Here is a 22,685-nt window from a genome sequence, read left to right as displayed (position 1 = left end):
GCTTTATGAATACAGGCCTGGTATCTAATCTTAAGTGCTCTGACCATGTCATCTAAATTGCCCTGAGGGGACCAATAAAGTTGTATTTAATTGAGTTGAAAAGGATCTAGAAATATTGGGGAAATAACTGAATGCTAGACTGGTTCCATGTTGGGGGGAAAGTAGATTCCGATAGATAGGAGAATACATTTTCTGTCCAAGTATTCCCAAAAAGTACTGGAGGCCAAGTGAAATCGACTCTAATTCCCTGGAATGCCGATTCCGCCTGAATACGCTGAAAAAGAGAGCTTAATTGTGCTAGTGGGAGATTGGCCTGGTGGTCTCAGGTAGGAATAATTAAAAGAAAACTGGGAGAGTTCCCAAAGGACAGGCTCACCTCCCACCAACCACCCACAGTTCATTACCACTGACTGACACAGGCTATGTCCCACATGGCAGTCCCTTTATAGTGTACTACATTTGTCCAGGGCCCATAGGGCTAGTGCACTATACAGGCGTAAGGGTTAGATTTAGGGTTAGGGTTAGAATTAGGGTTAGGGTTAGTGGTTTAGGGTTACGGTTAGGGTTAGGGGTAAGGTAAAATAGGATTTTGAATGGGAATAAATTGTTTGGTCCCCACAAGAATAGTAAAACAAACATGTTTGTGTGTGTGTGTGTGTGTGTGTGTGTGTGTGTGTGTGTGTGTGTGTGTGTGTGTGTGTGTGTGTGTGTGTGTGTGTGTGTGTGTGTGTGTCTGTGTCTGTGTCTGTGTGTGTGTGTATACATTTAGGTGGGCAGAGAGGAATATTTAGACAGAAACAAGTGGAAATTCAGGGGAAGGGGAAGGAGTAGATAATGAAGGGTTTGGAAGAGAGAAAGACAAAGTGGTGTGTGTATGGGTTGGGAAGGGGGCGGGTGACCTACAGACAACCAAAGTCAAAGGTCACGAAGGGGGGACACATAACGGAGTGGCGCGGTGGATAGTAGGATGTATGTACATGACAGACACAGGGTCATAGACACAGGGTCATAGACACAGGGTCATAGACACGGGGTCATAGATAGAGAGAGAGACAGTGAGAGAAACTGAGGTGGACTTGGGAAGAGGGGGAGTGAGGCGGTGGTGGTGGTGGGGGGGGGGGGGTGATCGTGGAGGGGCAGGAGAGTAACTAGGAGAGGAAGGAGAAAATCCAGCCTGTAATAAGGACTGAAGCGGCTGAAAACAGAAAGGCAGCTGCACGAGCCCTTTCCAACCGGGTTTTTTTACGAACCGGCTCAGGTGTGCCTCTCTTAAGGGTCTTTACAGGCCTGAAGATGCATTTAATGAGTCCCCCCCACCCTCCCACACACCCCTCCCTCCATTTGGGGGTGAGGAGGTGGGGAGGTAGAGGTTCTGGGAGATAAAGAGAGCAGTATCATTGCAAGAAGGGACAGAAATATCTAAAGATCAACTGGAAAGAAAATGACAGAGCTTAAACTGTCTCCTTCACTAGATGTGGTCATAGCCTCTGTACTAAACAGAGCATAGCTCTACAAGTCATTGACTTACTACATGGATGAGAAATCTTCAGTCTTCCTGTTTAATAAAGTAATGAATATAATGTTATCATGTTACTGTGGCCAATTTACCCAGGACTTTCATCTGAATATATACTTAGAGAAGATAGTCCAAATAGAGATATCAATTTGATTCATATTCATCTGTTACTAGTGGGAAGTCTGGGGGTGAATGTGGAGGTTGTGTGAGCTCATGCATGCGTGTAGACCATCTGGTAATGTCATAGAGTATAGAGCAGTGGGTGAAGGACCCTGGGTGACTTTCACTGCCTCTCTGAGTTGCCACCTGGGCTGCAGCTGTCCGGGGGCTGGTGCAACGTTGTGGTAGTGTTGTGTTCGCGATCGCGTTCCTGCATTCGACGGGTGAGGAAAGGCAGGCAGGTGGTGGTGGCAACAGCAGCAGGAGAAGAAGGAATGTAGTCTCTATCTCTCCCTCTCTCTGTATTTGTGATCCCGGTGCTGGGTAGCCCACAGGTATGTGTGCGGCTGTGGGGCTGATATCCCCCTCCCACTATCGTGGGAGAAAGGCTCTGAGACAGAGACAGCAGCAACCCTTGTGGTACATGATATTACAGACAAATAAACGTGGGCAAGAAGGAACCCATCTAACAATTATAGGGAGAGATAACAATTTTGTAACGTTACCCATAATGTTCCCCGGGTGTTTGAGCATCCAGTTTTCTGTTAGTTAGGGAAACATTGTATGTACACTATATATACAAAAGTATGTGGACACCCATTCAAATGAGTGGTTTTGGCTATTGCAGTCACACCTGTTGCTGACAGGTGTATAAAATTGAGCACACAGCCATGCAATCTCCATAGACAAACATGTGCAGTAGAATTGCCTTACTGAAGAGCTCAGTGACTTTCAACATGGCACCGTCGTAGAATTTCCAACAAGTCAGTTTGCCAAATCTCTGCCTTGCTAGAGCTGCCCCGGTCAACTGGTGCTGTTATTGTGAAGTGGAAACATCTAGAAGCAACAACGGCTCAGCCGCGAAGTTGTTTCATGAAATAGGTTTCCATGGCCAAGCAGCCATAGGAAGCCTAAGATCACCATGCGCATTGCCAAGCGTCGGCTGGAGTGGTGTAAAGCTTGCCACCATTGGACTCTGGAGCAGTGGAAATGCGTTCTCTGGAGTGATAAATCACGTTTTACCATCTGACAGTCCAACAGACGAATCTGGGTTTGGCGGATGCCAGGCTAACACTACCTGCTCCAATGCATAGTGCCAACTGTAAAGTTTGGTGGAGGAGGAATAATGGTCTGGGGCTGTTTTTCATGGTTCGGGCTAGGCCCCTTAGTTCCAGTGAAGGAAAATCTTAACGCTACAGTATACAATGACATTCTAGACAATTCTGTGCTCCCAATTTTGTGGCAACAGTTTGGGGAAGGCCCTTTCATGACAATGCCCCCGTGCACAAAGCGAGGTCCAAACAGAAATGGTTTGTCGAGATCAGGGGTGAAGAACTTGAATGACCTGCCCTAACCTCAACCCAATCAAACAGCTTTGGGATGTATTGGAATTCCGACTGCGAGCCAGGCCTAATCACCCAACATCACTGCCCGACCTCACTAATGCTCTTGTGGCTGACTGAAGCAAGTCCCCTCAGCAATGTTCCAACATCTAGTGGAAAGCCTTCCCAGAAGATTGGAGGCTGTTATAGCAGCAAAGGGGGACCAACTCCATATTAATTCCCGTGATTTTGGAATGAGATGTTCGACGAGCAGGTGTCCACATACTTTTGGTTATGTAGGGTATGTTAGAATGTTTTGTTGTTAGAGTTAGGAGAACATTCCGTTAAAGGAAAATTCCACCCAAAACCACTCATTCCTATGATTTACAGTGTTACATAACACTAGTATGTGAGAACAATATTTTTTGTGAACAAATGTTCCATTTTGTCGTTATAATAAGGTTGGTAGCAAAATGTGAAAATTGTGGAAGTCTCTTGCAGCGCAAGTTGACTACAAACCCCACAATGCAATGCTCTCTCTATGGGCTGGCTGCCTACCTAGCAACTGTAGCTAGGTAGCTAGCTAGCAAACGTAGCTACACACAATAACACCAAAGTCAATATCAGCATGTGAAGTAGCTTAATCAATCGCTTAAACAAACTACACAATCAATTTAGGCGTCTACAATCTCACCATGTTCAACCTGCAGATCGATGCGCCTCGCAGAGCGGAGTATGACATTTGCAATGGCACCATGCAATGCACCCTGGACTGAAGAGGCAGACAAATAGGAGAAATGTGTTAGACCCTCTGTTAAATAAAAAAAATTATTGAGGTAGGAATATCGCAAAAATATGATCAATGGCTCATTCGAGAGAAGACAACTTTTGACATCAGCCAGTATTGAAATGACATGTATGATAAACGTTTTCGCAATCTTAAAGTCTTATTCCTAGTAGCCTTTTCATGACCTAGTGGCCTCATTGGTGGAATGTTATGAATGTTTTTCCTAATTTCATAATTAATAAACCTTTTTGTTATGCAAAAAAAATCACAAAATCCTGTGTTTCTATGTCAAACAGCTTTGTTATTTTTCAGTCTTCTGTGATGTATATAAAGTGTAATATTGGGATGCAAACTCAAAATGGAATACATAGTGTCTTCTTTTATAGGTGTCTTCTGTTTTATAAGCCCATAACCATGTGTGTGAGATGCTTTTGTTTCAAAGTAGATTTGTTTAAGACTACTGAAAAACACTCTGTGTGACCGTGATTTAACCCACTGCAGTAAAGGTTAACATTACTATTTTATATTCTGAGAACAAGGCAACCACGTTCTGTGTATGTTTGGCGTGACGTTGATGGAGAAATTCTCCTAACCCTCAGAAAACTGGACACATGAACGTTCTTACAACGTCCCATGAAATGTGTCTATAAAGTTAATATCTTACTGTATATGTTTAGATAATGGCAACCATGTTCTGTGTATGTTTGGTGTGAGTCGGTGACGTCGATGGAATATATTCCTAACCCTCAGAAAAATGGACACCTAAATATTCTTGCTACGTTCCAATGAAACGTGTCAAGAACATTAATATTGAATATTTTGAGAACGTGTTAACCACGTTCTGGGTAAGTTTGTTCGACATTAAGGGAATGGTCTCTGGGAAACAGTCCTTCCACATCACTAGTACATTCCTATTAAGACATTAGGCAATGACCTAATGAGACTTAAGGGAGTGTTCTCTAAAGTTGTGGGAATGTTTGTTGTTAGCTGGGAAGGGACTGTACAAAGGGTGAGGTGAGAAGGTTGTTGAGCTAGGTACTGAGGATTTCTAATGGTGTTGTTAGGTCTCCAACTCAAACGTCAATTAATTGAAGATATCGCAGACCAATAATAATGAAATCAATGGTAATATTACATTTGAGGTGATGCAACATTTTTTTACGAAACTGTTTCCCTGGCATGAGACAGGAGAAGTATGTTCCTGTGCTGAACATATAACTTTTTTAGTACTGAAATTCATCGTCTCTGTCATCTAAAGTTTTGTAATGGTGTCTAACCGTTCCAAGTCAAACAAAATCACTCCAAGCAAATTACTTTCCCTCTCTCTCTCACTATCCCTCTCTCTCTCTATTTCTCTCCCACTCTTTCTCTCTACCTCTCTCTCTCTCTGTCTCTCTCTCCTTCCCTTCAAGTCTCTCTCGCTATCTCTCTGGAGTCCCAGGCTCCATCAAATGTCTGTCCTCCTCAGGGAGATGTTACCTCTCAGGTATAAAACTGTGGGTGTGCACGCTCTTGTAACTTTCCATCTTTTTGGGTCCATCGGCGGAGAACCAGATGGCCCCGTAATTGAAAGCATGTGTCGGCAGTTAAAGACGATGAGAAAAATGAGAGAACACATGCATTACGCCGAGAAGAAATGTAAAAATAGTCTGCCGACAAAGGCATGTGATTATACTTGGCTAATCTCTTGTTTTCGGGGCATTAGCAATACACATCCATAATGGCAAGAGTATACACTAACAGGAACAGTTGATGGGGAAATGGTCGGAATCCACGTTTTTTTTTGGGGCCCCTGAGATGTCACACTGATTTGTGTTATTGGCAACGGGATGTAATGTAGTAAAATAATAACGGGTCATTAAAAGACAGGAATAAGGGTGGAGGAAAGGGATTTTTTCTTGATTTGCAATAAATGCACACTCATTGCTAGTAGATAAGGTAAGAGATAAATGACTGCTTACTAATAATGTAGCCAAAGGGCCTACTCTGAATGATAAATGCTTGCATGTAATTGTCATTCCGTTCATTCCTTGAGAACTGCTAATTCACTATACAAGAAGCAGCAGAATTTGAGATAAAAACACAATTTTTTAATGTGAAATACAAGGCTGCTATGTAATCATATCAGTTGAAACAGAAGTCTATTCAAATGCTGTTGCTAAATCATTCTTGAATTGAATCCCATGTACCTCCGCCTCCCATCCGACACGCTGTAGGTTTTCCTTGCAACTGATGAAAGGTGCTAACCACCGGGGTTATTGTAGCCCTGGCGTTAGCTCTGTTGTAGCTCAACACCTTCCTCTTGCCATCGGCCTGTTCTACCCCACCCTCAATGTAATACTACAGTATACTCCTGTGTCCGCACCACAAACTAATAGGTCTTTGGGGAAGTCTGAAATGTATCCTTTCGCTGATTTTAGTTAGGCAGACTCACCTGACCCCAGTGCAAGACAGATAAGGAGGGTAGAAGAGGTCCTAGTTTAGATGAAAAGACAGACTACTTGGCCAGAGAAACTACAGTCTGTTGACAGAGGCAGAGGACTCTAACAGATCTGATAGGCTAAGAGCGAAGTTGAGCACGGCCCTCGGTTCAGTAGATCTGTTTTTGCGTGCAACGATCATTCTCAAGAGGTGAAGTACAGTTGTGACCTTTAAAAAAAGCGAGTAAACAATAATGCATTTCAATCTCTTTCTCCTCTTTCTCTCTCTTTTCCATCTTTCTAATCTCTTGTTTTTAAGAATCGGTCACATTCCACGGGGCTTACGGAGCTCTTCTCACCTGGTTGTTATTACACACACACACACGCGCACGCACGCATGCACGTACACACGCACGCACGCACGCACGCACGCACGCACACACACACACACACACACACACACACACACACACACACACACACACACACACACACACACACACACACACACACACACACACACACACACACACCTCCCCTCTCTTCACCTCTCTCCTGAAACAATAAACATAACTTCTTCACGGCACCATGGCACACATTCCTAATGCCTGAGCCAGGCAGGAGGGCTGGGGGTGATTGGGAGATTGACCTCCTAAGGTAACCATCATTTGTAGAGGTCTTTTGGCAAAATGGCGGCTGGATAGAGGTTGAATGGCAAAGTTAAGTGTTTCTTCATGTTGGTATAGTATGCCGGTGAAGGTTGGAGTGATTTTGATGACCTATAAGACTGCCTCATCTCTGTGACAAGTGACTTTCTTGCGTCAATGGGATACATAAACATCTGAGACGGGGTATGAGTATGTTACCATGAAGTAGGTATCCTTCTAACCTCAAGGCAAGTGTCCCGGAGAACCTTAAGGTACCAGCCCATAACACTGCTGGCATTCTGAAGTAGCACATGTAAACACTCCCAAGCCATCAAATTCTCCTTATTCTGAAGAATAATCTATGGTGCTTTCTTTCTTTCTTTCTTTCTTTCTTTCTTTCTTTCTTTCTTTCTTTCTTTCTTTCTTTCTTTCTTTCTTTCTTTCTTTCTTTCTTTCTTTCTTTCTTTCTTTCTTTCTTTCTTTCTTTCTTTCTGTCCTTCTCTCTCTCTTTCTCTCTCTTTGATGATACAAAGACTTCTCCTCACACCCTCTCTCTCAGCCACCTGGGCGAGAGAAGCCCCCCCCCATCCCTGAGTCTGGTATTGCCGGTACAGGTGTGCTGTGCTCTGCTGGGGCGGCCATTCACAGATTCACTTGATTGCTTCTTACTGACAGTCCCATGGCTCAGATAGGAATATTATTTGTGTTGTATTGTGTGGATTTTTTTTTTGTGCCTGCATTTTTATCATTTCTGCTTTTTTTCCTCCAATGTGTGAAGTCCACTGGTCATCTGGCCAGTAACATCAAAGCAAATAGTTTAGGCTGAAGAATCCATTGCGGTCGTAAGTGACTCGGGGGTACTGCCCTCTTGTTCACAGGCCCAGCAGACTCCAACAGAACCCAAGCCGAATGAAAACACCCCAAACTAGCCAATCGCTTGGTGTAATGAGAATAATTAGCAATGATTAGGGAAGCTAGTGTCATCAATCCCCAGTACGCCGTAACAAAACTCCCAACAAAAACCCACAACCCCCATTCCTTACCTAAGTCGAGCTTCGCTTCCGACGTGCAAAAGAAACCTTCGCAGATTCATTAAGTTATTATGGAAACAATATGCTGGTGTGGAATAAAGTAGGATCAAACTTCCCGAGCACTGGGCCCAAACCTCAGCATTAAAAAGAGGAAAAGCTTTAAAAGTCTGGTTACGAGTGCTGGCCGCGCCGAGGTCTCTGGGTATTGATCGTTCGACCAGTCGCGCGTGTTTTCACAATGAGGTACCTGTTTTCCCTGCGCTTTAGGTCCTCAAAAGTAACGATTTACCGGCACAGCGCACCGGTCCAAAACTCATCAACCTTTTAGCCTGCAGGAATTTCTCATTATGGCCACTCAATGGGAGAGAGGGAAAAGGGCATGGGCCGCGCCAAGGACGTTCAGGCTGCCAGTCTGGCTTGGTCTCTGGTTCCGAGCAGCTGGCGGTCGCAGCTGGCACAGCTGGCAATGTCTTGGTGTGGCGGTTGGAGGCTTGAGTGCCAAGCTAAACCTGAGGCCTTCCTTCCTCTGTGCTCTGGGCCTAGGGGTTGTAGAACCTAAAGCCGCGGCCCTTAATGTGGCCTGGCCTGAGGGAGACACAAGCCAAACAGGGAGGAAAAGAGGAAAAGGGAAGGGGAGGAGGAGGAAACGGGCTTTCCACTATTCCACTGCAGTGTGTCGGACAGTGTGTCCACCATGCTCCAGCTGCTGGAAATTACATACTGTACACAAGTTACAACAGTCTGCAAACCACCCTTAACCCTTAAACAAATGAGCTATTATGTCATGAAGTCAATGTTAGCTTAAATCAATGCTATCATTCACACTAAGTTGTGGTTAAATGACGAATGACTGAACGGTCATGTTAGCGGTGTGAGAAGAGCTTTGTTAATGGTGTGACACGTGAATCAGCTAAGCTACAGCTAGCATTAGCCTAAATGTAGCATCTGTGTGTGGAGAGACGGAATGCTCGGACGCTACAGTGTGAAAAAAAAAACTAGCATTAGCATCGCTAGCACTCTCCACCTCCCATCCTGCCAGCGCTGTATATCCTGGTTTATTGGCCTCGGGCGCGACCAGCGAGTGGCATCTGTCATCAAAGTGCGCCCCCTCGCTCCGCGCCAAGGTGGGTTTATTTGGTTTGATACGTTGGTGCGCCGTCTGTATTTTCACAGGTGCCCATGTTGTTGCACCTAGAGCCTGACTCCTGCTTTCCCTGGCACACACAAGGCCCACAGTTGTCCAGGACTTCCTCTGTTGAAAGGGGGCATGCTTCTGGTCCCCCTGGGAAACATTCCCTTTAAAAATGTTCCTCTCTCACTCTCATCAGGCCTGCATCTGCTCCACCATTGATTATTTGGATTAATTATTGCGTTTATAAATCCAGGACTGAATGTGTTTGTTGTCACTGTCAGTGCGAGATATATTTGATGTCGATTTTGACTTCCTCTTCCCTAGTACTTCTGTTTTGACTCACTTTCGGTTGACTTACAGTACTCTCCCAGTGTCAGTCAGGGTTTGAACGATTAAGTCCATAACGTGCCATAGAAGAAAAAAAAAACGCTCTCACTACCTGGACATGCGAACTGGCTGTTTTAAACATTACATCGGCATATTTGTGTACCACAGTCCCATGTCCGATCTTGGCTCGGTGGAAGAGTAATGGGGCGGCAGCTCCCATTAGTAATGATGGGACTCTGGGTATACTATAGTGGTATAGGGCTGGATAAACTGACAGGCCTGGAGCAACAGGCCCCAAGCCAAGTCATGTCTGCTGTTCAGCCCCAAGCGGTTTGGGTTGGTGTGGGTTAGCTGAGAAGAGACTTACTGCTTGGCGTGGAGCTCTGACTGAATGCAGTGGTCTTCCTATGGTGGTGAAGGGACGAGAGAGGACGTTGCCCTTAGCCACTGATCTCAGGACAGTTTAGCCATTTTCTAACCTTAATGGTTTAGGTTAGGATTTAGAGAGGGTAAGCTGATCCTAGGTCTGTGCCTAAGGGTATCTTACGCATCTTTCTGGTTTTTCGGGGCGAGTCTGTACAGTGTTTCACAGGAAGAGAGGCTTTACTGAGTAGAGTGCAGCACACACCATAGGATTCCTCCACGAAGAAGGAACTACCCCCGTGAGCTTCTTTATCCATGCGGGCCTCCGTCCGTATGAGTGCCCCCCATTCCTCCGTCTCGCCCGCATGTCGCATGGACAAACTCATCATCCGGATCCTCCCCTGTGGTGCACACTGTATGGGAGAGTCTCCTGGTCTTTGGCTCGTTAAAGGATAGAGGGACTGGGAATTTGGGTATCTCAGAGGCCTGAAGTCAGAGATAGCGTATTGTTCCCATCTGTGTGGTCGTCCATGATCCCAGCCTGCTTCTAGACTCCCAGACAGACAGACACGTGACTGAGATGGTCTCAGAGGAGCGCCAGATGAGATATCAGTCTGCTCTCATCTCTGTCTCAGCTATATCTGGGAGATTAAGCTCAGTCCCTTAACAAGGAACCTGAAACGGCACAGGTCATGTTCTACTCTCTTTTATGAGTCTCTGTCTCTGTCTCTCTATCTCTTTCTCCTTTTTCTTTCATGTCATCTGTCTTTTTTCTTATTCTCTCCACCTTTCTTTCTAGCCCTCTTTCACTCTACAGATATGTAGGCATCCCTCACCTTTCACAGGACATCACATGGTAGCAATCAGAGTGGGCTTTGGCAGACAAATTAGCCTGGTTAATGTGGACCGGAGATCAGTTCGGGGGCGGGAGAGCTGCCGGTAAACGCCAACAGATGGGCCTGATGCATGGACCAGCATAGCAAAGCATAGCAAAGCATAGCATAGCATAGCATAGCATAGCATAGCATAGTGTAGCAGATGGAGATCTGTGAAACTCACTCCTCAGCCTGAAGTGTCTACACTTGCGTTGCCGAATAGCTAGCTTTTCGGGGGCGCGACTGGGTAAGATGCTTCCGCAGTTGCGATCATGTGTGTTTGTGAGGCAGAGGTCGTGGGTTTGAACCTCTGTTTGAGCTGAATTAGGAGGAAGTGGTGTGATGTCCTTATCAACGGTGCCCTGACCCAGATCTGGGGTGGGGTGAATGTAGCAGATGGAAATCTGGGACACTCACTCCTTAGCGTGAAGTGTTCCTGGGATCGAGCCTCGATATGAACTGAATCAGGAGAAAGTGGTACTCGCTAAGCAAGCAATTTGATGTTCTTTACAATAACATAGAACAGTCAAGGAGGGATAAAAACAAGGGGAAGCACTTAGGTCAATGTATTTATTGTAAGTAGGGGGTGAATAGTTTAAGAGAGAGAGAGCGAGAGAGAGAGAGAGAAAGAGAGAGAGAAAGACAGCCAGACAGACAGAGAGAGATGGAAAGAGAGAAAGAAAGAAAGGCAGACAGAGACAGAGAGAGAGAGAGAGAGAGAAAGAGAGAGAGAGAGAGATGAAAAGTGAGTTGCTTAGAGTGATTTTGTTTGACTTGGAACTGAAAGAGTCAAAGAGTCAAGTCAAACAGGACGAATTGATTAGAAACTTTAGATGACAGAGATATAGTGCATTTGAGCACTGAAGGAGATGTTCGGCACAATTTTGGGAATTGGACAGAAATGTTTTTAGCCTAACTCAACTGCATGGTTCTGATCTAAGATGAGATGAGGCACCACTTTAGAGTTGGATTCCTTTCCCGTGCAGTCATCATGCAAAAGAGGTATTGTCAACACAATTCATCTCTGGCTCTTCTTTACGGAACACCATGCTATCCTTGAGAGCAGAGAAACACGCACGCACTTGAACATCACTCTAGATGTTGCCAAGATGTTCGTCAGATAGAAGATGTCCTGGAGAATAAAGTGTTCGCTCCTACTTTCACTTCTAAAGTGAGTCAGATTTAGTTAGAAATGTCTGTGAGATGACCACGTTTAGTTATTCACTGTTAAATTACACATATGTATCTAAACGTCCTGGCTCCCAGTGGAGGCCAACTAGCAACACTTCCAATCCATCCAACACAAAATGAACCTCCTCCAAATGGTATTATTTATTCTTGTAGTCCACCATTTTGTCTTTCATGATATTTCAAGTATTTGAATAAAACATGGTTTCCGGAGTTGAAGCAAACATATTATCTAAACCTGTTACGTGACGGTTTTTCCATCCTTTCTTTTTGGGTTTCCTCCGTATTTCATTTTTTGAAGTTCCAAGTCACTTTTAACCCTTGGCACCTGATCTGACGGTCAGCTTCACAGCGGAAAAAGTCACAGATCGATTATTTCTCTTTTCCTCTCTCCTTCTCTCTTCTGGTCCAAACCACCTTATGTTTTAGAGAGTGTGAGTGAGTGCAGTCTGTTTGGCTTTGTTTGTGCCTCTCTCTATCCAGAGGCTGGTAGAAACGAAGCCAGGTCCACTCTCTGATCCGGACCCAAATCTTTACCCAAAACAAGATGGCCGCTTAAGCTCTCAACCCTGGATGACCGCTCTCTGCCAAAGCAAACACCCAAAAGTGTTAGAGGGATTAATATCAGGAGAAGTAGAAGTGTGCCCTCACGTACCAAACATGGAAGACCAGTAATTGCAGACTTTCTAACAAACCAAGTTGAGAATTCTCTAACTAGAGCAATTTGTGGATCACAGTTCTGAATAGGCTGTAATAGGTCAAGTAATAGAAATATGACCAGCACAAGTCAACCATTCTGAAAAACCACAGGCATGCAAGTGCACACACACACACACACACACACACACACACACACACACACACACACACACACACACACACACACACACACACACACACACACACACACACACACACACACACACACACACACACACACACACACCTCTAATGTTACAGGCTTTGAAGAGGCAGACTCATCCCCATTTTCAACAGTACCCAATCAAACACAAAGCTGAGGACAGGATTAGGACAGAGCTAGCCTCTGGTATACAATGCGCTTATCAAAACCCTCATAGGACCACACCGGTTTTAAATTACTCACATTTCTCCTCACTTTCACTCACTCAATAGCTCAATAACATTTGTTTCTCTATTAAAAGAGGCCCAACAAAGGAACACAGACTCGAGTTATGTACCCAGAGTCACCTTAATGCGACAGACATTGTTCGGTTGTGTAGGGAAAACTGTCAAAGAGCGATGCCATTATTAGCATGGCTCGCAGGCCCGTGAGGATTGCGTTGGTTCGCTGGGCGGAATGACAGGGTTTTTGAAGGGATGCCTCTGAGAGAAAAAAAGGCATAGAACGTTTTTCAAGGTTTCTGAAATGGAAAGATGGAAAATTGAAGGAGGACAGATGTGTGAACAGAGGTGTGGTCATCGTCATGCATCTTGTCAGTTACAGAGAGAACAAGGGTGTCTTGAGTGGACAGCAGCTGCTTTTACTCAGGGAACAAAGGAAGAGACGTGGATCATGAGAGAGAAAGAGAGAGTGATAGGGAGGGAGGAGACACTGCATATTTATGACTTGGGTCTGTACGGACTTCTCACCACATTTTTGCGGTTTCCAGGGGTCTATAATATTACGTGACCCACAAATACACTTTAATACATACATGCACGTATGTATGCTGCTAACGCACACAAATACACGAGTGCAAGGACGCACGCACACTTGGACACACACACACCCCAAGGACACTGAGAGGGAGAGTAAAGAGAAGGAAGATAGGGAGAAGAAAAAAGGTCGAGAGAGCGAGGGGGTAGAGGAAAAGGGGAAGAGAAAGTGGGAGACTGAAAAATAGAATGAAAAAGAGTGAAGGTATAAGTGAAACACACACAGGCACCATGCTGAAAAAGACCATTGTTTGGCTTTGAAGCCGAGTGGTAATGAGGTCCCATTTAAGCCCAATGAAGCTGGTTTGGCAGGTTATGAAAGCGTGATCGGTTAACCCCCCCTCTATGGCCCCCAAGCAGTGTGTGAGGGTGTGTGTGTGTATGTGTCTGTGTGTGTGTGTGTGTGTGTGTGTGTGTGTGTGTGTGTGTGTGTGTGTGTGTGTGTGTGTGTGTGTGTGTGTGTGTGTGTGTGTGTGTGTGTGTGTGAGCAGGGGGAGATTTGGCATGAATCCGCCTAGCACCGTTCCCCCCTCTAAGAAGCAGCAACCCTCTCCCACACCAGAGTGTCTGGCCTCACTATGCAGTCACCCACTTAACGTGGGTTTTTCCCAGGGGACCCTCTCTCCTCCAGCCCACCTCCTAACCTGGCGAACAGTAAGGTGGTCTTCCAACATGGAACACTAAGGTGGTCTTCCAACATGGAACACTAAGGTGGTCTTCCAACATGGAACACTAAGGTGGTCTTCCAACATGGAACACTAAGGTGGTCTTCCAACATGGTGTAAGAGTGTATTCACTGTTTCTTACTTAAAGGGGGACTGCCTTTAAAAAGCAATGAGTCCCTTTGAAAACGGTCTATGTGGCATCGATATGAGTCAGAAACAGTTATTCTAGTGTCAAAATTGACTGCAAAGTGTAAATAGAATAATTTTGTCTCATCTAAAACGGAGTTTGGAACATCTGTGCGTCACACCAGGTAAATGAAGGTTGGGTTTTGATTTGGCAATGTCCATTTGCCCACTAACATGGGGTGAACAACTGCGGTGATTGCTCTCTATCCAATAGCAGAGACAGTGGACAGCAGCTCCGACTGTTAACATAAGACAACACTTAAAAAAAAAAAATACTTGAGAAATACTGCACCAAACACCTTAGTTAGATGTAAAATTGCACAACTAAAACATCCTCGGCCAAAACATCAACATTTATTACAGATTTCTCAGATTCATTCTGGGGATTTTGAAGAAATGAAATAGGCGTCTACAGTGTCTTGTGGGGGACAAACAGTAACCAAATGTGGAATTGGTCAGGAAACACACCTCCAGACTGAAATCTTGTTTTTCTAATGAGCAACAGAAAAACACACGCCAATGTTCGGTGTCTCTTTAAATGCTTTACTGCCCAAGATTGCCCAAGATACATTTTAAGAAGAATCAAGCGAAGGTTCTACCTGTCAATGAAGTCGTCAAGTGTTAGTGTCAGGTTGTCAGTGAAAACAAAACAAACATTTCCTGGGTCGTGTTCATAATGTCTCACTGTTTCAAAATGTGTTGCAATGGAAAACTAAAACAAACTTTTATTATTGGACAGGTTCAGATAGTACCTCCCAGTTTCACTCGCTTTTGGACTGCTTTCTTCTTTTTCGTGCCTACTGAATACGACCCTGGGTTACATCTCTGAACAGAATCAAACAGCCAAGGTAAACCTGGGAAATGTTCGAACGCACATACATCCTCCCAACCAACATGACATCATTAACGGAAAGGAAAATAAAAAAATCCCATGTTTTTCTAGCACCTCCATAACTCTCCATTTAACCAACCCCCACACAGGGTTGAGCTCCCCAAATCATAATGACTCCCCTATTCTTAACATTATTAAATTGAGGGGAAAAGAGTAACAGCCCTATTTTTAATCATGTTGCGGGAGCGTTTGCCAAAGTAAGCCAGGTGAACGGCCCTGATGGGGGTCTTGTCAACACATCGCTGTCGAGGGCAGCGGTTTGGACTCCGGGAGCTATTGGGGGCTATTGGGGTTTTTAGCCCTCGACCAATCATGGGCTGCGATTAAGTATCCCAAAGGTCCGGCCTCAAGAAGCCATGTCAGACCTGAGAGATGATGTAGGATTGAAATGGCTGGAGTCTGTAATGATATCAGTGATGGATATAGGATAACCTGTTATTCAATGCTTATTCACTAGTACTTAACAGTTAATAATCCATAGACTAAGCATATATAACCATTTCTATTAATAAGGGTTGCTTCTGGTGAATGTCTAAAACAGTTTCTGGAAGAAAAAAAAAATCAATCAATACACTGAACAAAAATATAAATGCAACATGCAGCAATTTCAAAGATTTAACTGAGTTACACTTCATAGAAGGAACTCAATTGAAATAAATTCCTTGGATCCTAATATTTAGATTTCACATGACTGGGCAGGGGCACAGCCATAGTTGGGCCTGGGAGGGCATACAGTAGGCCCACCTACTGGCCCACCCACCCACTGGGGGTGGGTGGGCCTGGACGATCCCGCAGGTGAAGAAGCCGGATGTGGAGGTCCTGGGCTGCTATGGTTACACTTGGTCTGCGGTTGTGAGTCTCTAAAACGACGTTGGAGGCAGCTTATGGTAGAGCAATTAACATTAAATTATCTGGCAAAAGCTCTGGTGGACATTCCTGCAGTTAGCATGCCAATTGCACCCTCCCTCAAAACTTGAGCCATCTGTGGCATTGTGTTGTGTGACAAAACTGCACATTTTAGAGTGGTCGTTTATTGTCCCCAGCACAAGGTGCACCTGTGTAATGATTATGCTGTTTAATCAGCTTCTTGATATGCCACGCCTGTCCAGGTGGATGGATTATCTTGGCAAAGGAGAAATTCTCACTAACAAAGATGTAAACAAATTTGTGCAAAACATTTGAGAGAAATAAGCTTTTTGTGCTTATGGAACATTTCTGGGATCTTTTATTTCAGCTCATGAAAAATGGGACCAACACTTTACATGTTGAGTTTATATTTCTGTTCAGTATATTTGGAGTACTGTACTTTATGGGGATGTTTTGATGGACCGGCAGTCTCCCTGTGAGAGTGAGAGCAGTGCTCCCTGGGCCCACGCCTTCAGCCCAGCCTTTGGCTCTGTTTCCAGTCAGGGGATTGGCCGGCTGGCCCGCCGGTAGCCAGAGAGGCCAACCAGGGCCCACTGGCGCGTGTCTGAGATGTCATGTCAGGAAAGTACTTCCTGTATGGCTAAGCGAGGTTTCAGCACGTCATTTGTCACCCCTATGGAGGTGGAGAAGGACTGAGCACGAGTCCAAGTCTAGCCAGTCTACCAGCCCTTGGGAAAGCAGCAACAGAGGGGAGTGGGGTTCCTATACCCTTGAAGAGAAGGAGTTCCAGGTAACTCCTTTTTGGAACACCACAAGTCCAACTTCTCTTGGAGTGGGAAAGCACAGGGGAAGCGAGTTGAAAAGAGGGGGGAGAGCAAGGGAGGAAAGGAGAAGATAAACAAGAGGACAGGAGAGGAGAGCGGCCCAAATATACCTCCAAGTAATACCTCCTGCATTCCCTACTCCCTTCTTCACCTCTTGGAGGACTGTCTGATCTCAGCCCTATCCCAGAGGGCCGTGCCTTCTGCGAGTAACAGGAGCTGGAGACTGATGGGGCGGCCGCAGGGTAAGGTGGGATGGACATCCGTCACAGATGCAGACGTGCCGCAGTGTGGCCGGACCTAGAAACACTCTTTCCACGCTACGATACAGCTACGACTGGAAGTCACTTTTCCGTAGCAGGTTACAACTTACGCAGCAGGTTAGGAGTATTAACGTAGCAGGTTAAGAGAATTCAGGTTAAGCTTAGGAAAATGGTTTCCTAACCTCCTGCAAAAATCACTTCCAGTCATAGCTGTATCGAAGTGGCGTGAAAAATAGTCTGTCCCGTCCGGACCGTCATAGCGTCAGTCTGTCTTCATCTCAGCTCTGGCCCTATTTCTGGTCCAGTGAGAGAAAGTAATGATAAATTACTGCTTTCCTGTAATTAACTAAAAGGATGGCTGTGGTCTGTTTGGTTAGAGGGTGGAGAGAGGAGAGGAGGCTGGGGGAAGAGGAGAGAGGAGGGGGGAGGAGAGAGGAGTTTCCTGCCATGTCCCAGGCAATGGTGTTGGGTTTCCTCTGAGGTGTGGTGGAGGTGGGGGGACTGAGATGGAGGTGAGGGTTGGCGGGGAGCGGGTGCTGCCCCACTGTTTATTTTCAGAGCTTCAGCTCCTGCTCTGCCCTTGGTGGGGAACCACCCAGCCTCCCCGCACTACCTCCCTCCTAGTCTCCCCACCTACTGTAGTCTGGCCCGTCTTCAGTTTGAGTAAAAACACCAGAGCAGGATCAGACTCTCACCCACATGGCCAGCCCAGTGCAGCACCCAAAATCAGAAAGGTTACAATACAGGCCACTTGACTAGCCATGTAGTCATCAGTATAAGAGCACATGCACCAAACACATGGAAACGCACACACACGGACAGTTGGGTCTGGGCCCCGATGGCAGCATAGCAGCCGTTGATCTAGATCTGCTGCATGATCCTCAAAATGACAAACGATACACATATTTCATTAACTAATAATTTATTTGTCATTTACGATTAAAAAGTCAGTGGTCATTGCATCAGAGGAAAATGTACAAGGAAGACTTCATAATAACACGAGTGATGAAGGAAGGTGGGGGGGGGGGTGCATGGGGCGGAAGGCAACACCCCATCGGCCCTCAGAAGGCAGGTGGACATCGTCTGTGTGAGTGGTGCTCTATAGTGTAACTCTGTGACCAGAATGTCATGAGGACAGGAGGGGGCTTCTGGCAAATGGGGAGACATTTCATAGAATTTTGCCCTTTCAATGCTTTCTTGAGCAAGATTTCACATATTTCATAACACCTGGCAGCAGTAGGTCTACAGTCATTGTTACAATCATTTTGGGCTTTGATATATATTTAAATGTTCTACGTATAATCATTTAGCTTGTCTCTCTGGCTTGTTACTTACTGGCTTTACAAAGACAATGACAGAAAAAGTATTGGCACTTCAGTCCATATTATACCCAATGGGCAGACTCTCTCCTTCAACTCCCTTAACCTTAACTCACTATTCCTCACCGTCCATTTGTGTATATCTCATTATGTTTTTACTTTATAAGGTACTTTAATGATCTCTCTCTCTCTCTCTCTCTCTCTCTCTCTCTCTCTCTCTCTCTCTCTCTCTCTCTCTCTCTCTCTCTCTCTCTCTCTCTCTCTCTCTCTCTCTCTCTCTCTCTCTCTCTCTCTCTCTCTCTCTCTCTCTCTCTCTCTCTCTCGTGGACGTTATAAATACTGCGGGAGGGGAACAAAGAGGGCAAGTTACGACCCTGGTTCCACTGCCAAGCTGTGGGGCTTGTTAAGTAAAACAACAGGGTGGCTCGCCCTAGGAAGACTACAAAATGCTTTCGAGGGTACGTTTCAATTTCTAAATAACATCTGCAGGGTTTAGTAAAGCTTGTTATCTGTCGTCCAATATTCAGGGTGGCACAGCTAAAAGAGGAAGAAAATAGAGACTGAGGTAAAGGGTGAAAAAGTATAGTGATTTTTGTCTTGCTGGATATTATTCATAGCCTGGTCCCAGATCTGTTTGTGGCCAACTCCTATGGAAAATTACCATAGGAGTTGTAGGAGTTGCCAAGACAGCACAAACAGATCTGGGACCAGGCTATACAGTATGATGAAGTGTCGAGGTTCATACTTGAGCTACTAGGCACTGTAGACAGTGCAGTATAACCCTGTGAGGAAGCGGGTTGGTTCTGGGTTGAGTCTGAGAAAAGGTTTCTGGACACGTAACTTCGACATCCATCAAACCTGCCCATGCTTTCCCCACATACCAGGCCAAGAAATGGTGGCTACTGTAAGACCACCTGTTTGACAGCTTGTCATGGACGGAAATACATAAATAATCAGACGATTTGGTTCTGCATTTTTGTGAAATTCCATCTAGGAATTCCTCTAAGGAAACACTACTTTTACTCGGAAATGTTAGTGGTTCCGTCTGACCTCTTCGCTGTTCTAAGAAATAATGTTACATATTACACCAAAATGTATGGAAAACAACCTAGTTAACTTTGGTCATGGATTGGTTTTGGATTGGTTTTCAGAGCACTGTGCTACGCGACATGTTGAATGAATACTGTATGATGCAAACATTGACGCATATGAGGGAGGACCCACAACTGTTACACATAAAACCTACAATCTAACCAGACAGACCTTCATGTGAACAACTTCTAAATCCATTCAGCGTTTTTTTTTTTAGAATGACAACGCTCGGTCTACATTCTCAGCTTTAACGACATAATCTCATAAGAAAGTACAATCATACCATGTGTCTTTAAGCGGTTTTTACATTTGACATTTTCTCATTTATATACATTCTTTCAGCAAATGAAAACAAGACCTACACCACTGAAGGACTGCGGCTGGCTGCCTTTGTCCCACTACTGTCACGTACACTACATATACAAAAGTATGTGGACGCCCCTTCAAATTAGAGTCCACATACTTTTGGACATGCAGTGTATCTAAGACACAGAAACACACATGTTGCAGAACAGAAAGGAACTGGGGCCTGACAAGAGAGGGAGAGACACACTCTTCTGAGGGGCTTGGAAATGTGACAAACCAAACATAGCACTGCAGCCAACCAACCGCTAGCATGAAATTACTGTCAGCATGCTAACAGCTAGCTAGCATGACCCCTTCACAATGTGTTTACGTTGTTCTATTTTTGAAATCAATCGTAATACGCTTTTAAAACGAACTAAGGACAAAGACAAAACAGCAACTTTTGAGAGCAAACATACGTTCCCTTGTGGTTTCATTTTTGTCCTGATTTTCTCATTTTCTTGATTCAATTTAGAAACAGGCTGATGCATTATTGGCCAACGAAGAGAGGGAAATGTCGGCAAGGCCAATGAGGGGAGATGACTAAGGAGGTTTCCTCTGGATTTGTGATGTTAACATTTGTTAATTCCATGCTCTGCTTACTGTAAATTTTTCACTTCGCATCGGACAGACCAGCCAAACCACAAACATGCAAACATACAAAGACATGAGGATTGAAATAGACTATCGCATCATAATACAATCAGGCAGTGTGTATGTAGCCTAGAACGTTCCGGACTCTTTCGGTTTGTCAATAAGCTACAGTTGAAAAGGTAGAGCTTAATCCAACCTTTGTCTGTTCTTCGTGAAATGGCACTCTTTATTTTGAGCTCTTCTTTCGGCAAGCGATCACTAGCCCGTCATTGGACACTTCGTCGAAAGTGGCAAACATTTAAAAGACAAGAGAAATAATAGAATTGAACCAACAAACGATATCGGTCACACAATGACACCCGCAGGACTTTCTATCAACAAACAGTGGAAGACATGACGCAAAATATCCCCCCAAAAGTTTCCCTAGTATCAAGGGCATTGTTCTGTTCTGAAGCTGGCTACTTTCCACTCTGCTGGAGTCTCGCTCAAGTTTCTTTTTCTTCACATGAGTCAGATAGTAATGCAGGATTCCATTTCCTACTCGTGGTGAGAAGGCTTGTGTGTGGGGGGGGGGGGGTCTTCACTTAGATAGTGAGACAGTGGGGTCTGTAGAAGTATGGGAATCTGAGAGCAGAAGTACATGAATATAGAATAAAAGAGAAACATTATTAGGGTTTAGTGTTTGCCACTGTCTGTCTATGACTGGAGCAGTAGAACCAGTGAGTGAGCGGTGGGGTCACTGTCAACAGCTGTATAGTCTAGACTAGAGTAGCAAATGCCTCAGTCTGAAGTTGTATATATATTGTAATGGCAGTGGTGGTAGAAGTGAGGTTTTGCATTGGAGTAGGCCCCTGTGGGGACAGCCTTTGTTGTGGTTAGAAGGATCCTCTGAGGACGAGGATGCAGCCGTTGTGGGTTCTGGTCCAGAGATACTACTGCAGAGAGTTCATATCTACATATCTTACATACGGAATAGGAGTACAAGACAAAATGGCCGCTCTAGGCCAGTAATCTCAGTTGCGTAGAGAAATATGGGGGTTTAGAGACAGTGAAATACTGGGTGGAGGAGGCAGACGAACTGAGGTTGTGCAGTTTGTCTTCTCCCCTGCATGGGGCACTTTGCTACAACACTAAAAAATCTGTTTCTCTCTCTGATTATCTGAGCTCCATGGATACTCCTGGTAATAGAATGGGAAATGTGAGCTTCGATAGTTTCAAAACACTAAAACATGGTGGCAGGACGGGGGACTGAAGCAGTCTGAATGGGGAGGGGGAATGGGAGAGGGCAGGGGTGTGGGGGAGTGTGGACATTTTTGCTGTCGTTGTCGAGAAAGGGAATGATATCCACTCGTCTACACTTCGTACCCTTTTTAATGGTCCCTTTTTAAGGCAGACCAATAGAAAAAGACAGTCACAGTCCCATGATTAAAACAGAAAATAAAAAGGAAATAATTATACAATATACACAAAGTGGTCCTTAAACAGGCAATATACATGCAGTCTCTGTAATGTGCAGTGTACCCCGTTTTGGGGGGGGGGGGTCAGGGTTTTTAGGGGGTTAGGGGGGTCATGTTCTATCCTGCGAACTAGCCGAGAGCTAGGAAGGGGTCGTGGGGAGGTAGGAGTAGGGGTGGGGTCATGGGGGGGTTGGCTGAGGATGCGCTGCTCTCTCCCCCATCATGCTTTGCTGCACTTGCCCTTCTTCTCTTTGCGCTGGAACTTCCGGAGGCGCCGCGTCCAAACGTCTCTCCACTGGATGACCAGGCTGTTCTTATCGGCCAGGAGCCCTACGCGCTCTGCTCCTGCAGCAGCCCCAGCAGCCCCTGGTCCAGCCCCGGGCCCCCCGGCCCCAGGGCCCCCCGGCCCGGTCTCGCTGGTGCCCATCACCAGGAAGCGCTTGCTCATCTGGATTTTGGGACACTTGCAGGCCAGGTCCTTCATATGGATCCATAGCACGTTGTCGCCCCGTTTGAGCGGCTCGCCGCGGCTCTTGTAGACCGAGACCACGTTGACCGAGAACTTGGCCCAGTCGCCCACCGTCTCCATGTCCAGCACGTTGACTTGCACCGCTGATGAGGCACACAGACAAACCAACCATTACAACTGATGCAGGTACAGTCCTAACACAACTGTAAACTAACTGAAAATACTATTTAGCAAAAAAAGCCTGTAACATATAGTATAATAACATGTAATA

General features: G+C 45.3%; 1 protein-coding gene across 3 annotated transcripts in view; it reads right to left on the bottom strand.

The window, feature by feature from the left end:
• Nucleotides 1–18,043: 18,043 nt before the first annotated feature.
• Nucleotides 18,044–22,685, bottom strand: part of ntn2 (netrin 2) — a 59,890-nt gene continuing 55,248 nt past the window's right edge. For all 3 annotated transcript variants that reach the window (XM_014158868.2, XM_014158869.2, XM_014158867.2), the window contains exon 7: nucleotides 18,044–22,557. In XM_014158868.2, the coding sequence (XP_014014343.1) occupies nucleotides 22,166–22,557 (392 nt within the window). In that variant the 3' untranslated portion in view covers nucleotides 18,044–22,165. The remainder of the gene's footprint in view (nucleotides 22,558–22,685) is intronic.

Source organism: Salmo salar, chromosome ssa19 (assembly GCF_905237065.1).
Source record: "Salmo salar chromosome ssa19, Ssal_v3.1, whole genome shotgun sequence".
NCBI classification, from domain to species: domain Eukaryota; kingdom Metazoa; phylum Chordata; class Actinopteri; order Salmoniformes; family Salmonidae; genus Salmo; species Salmo salar.
This window is presented reverse-complemented; position numbering and strand designations above follow the sequence as displayed.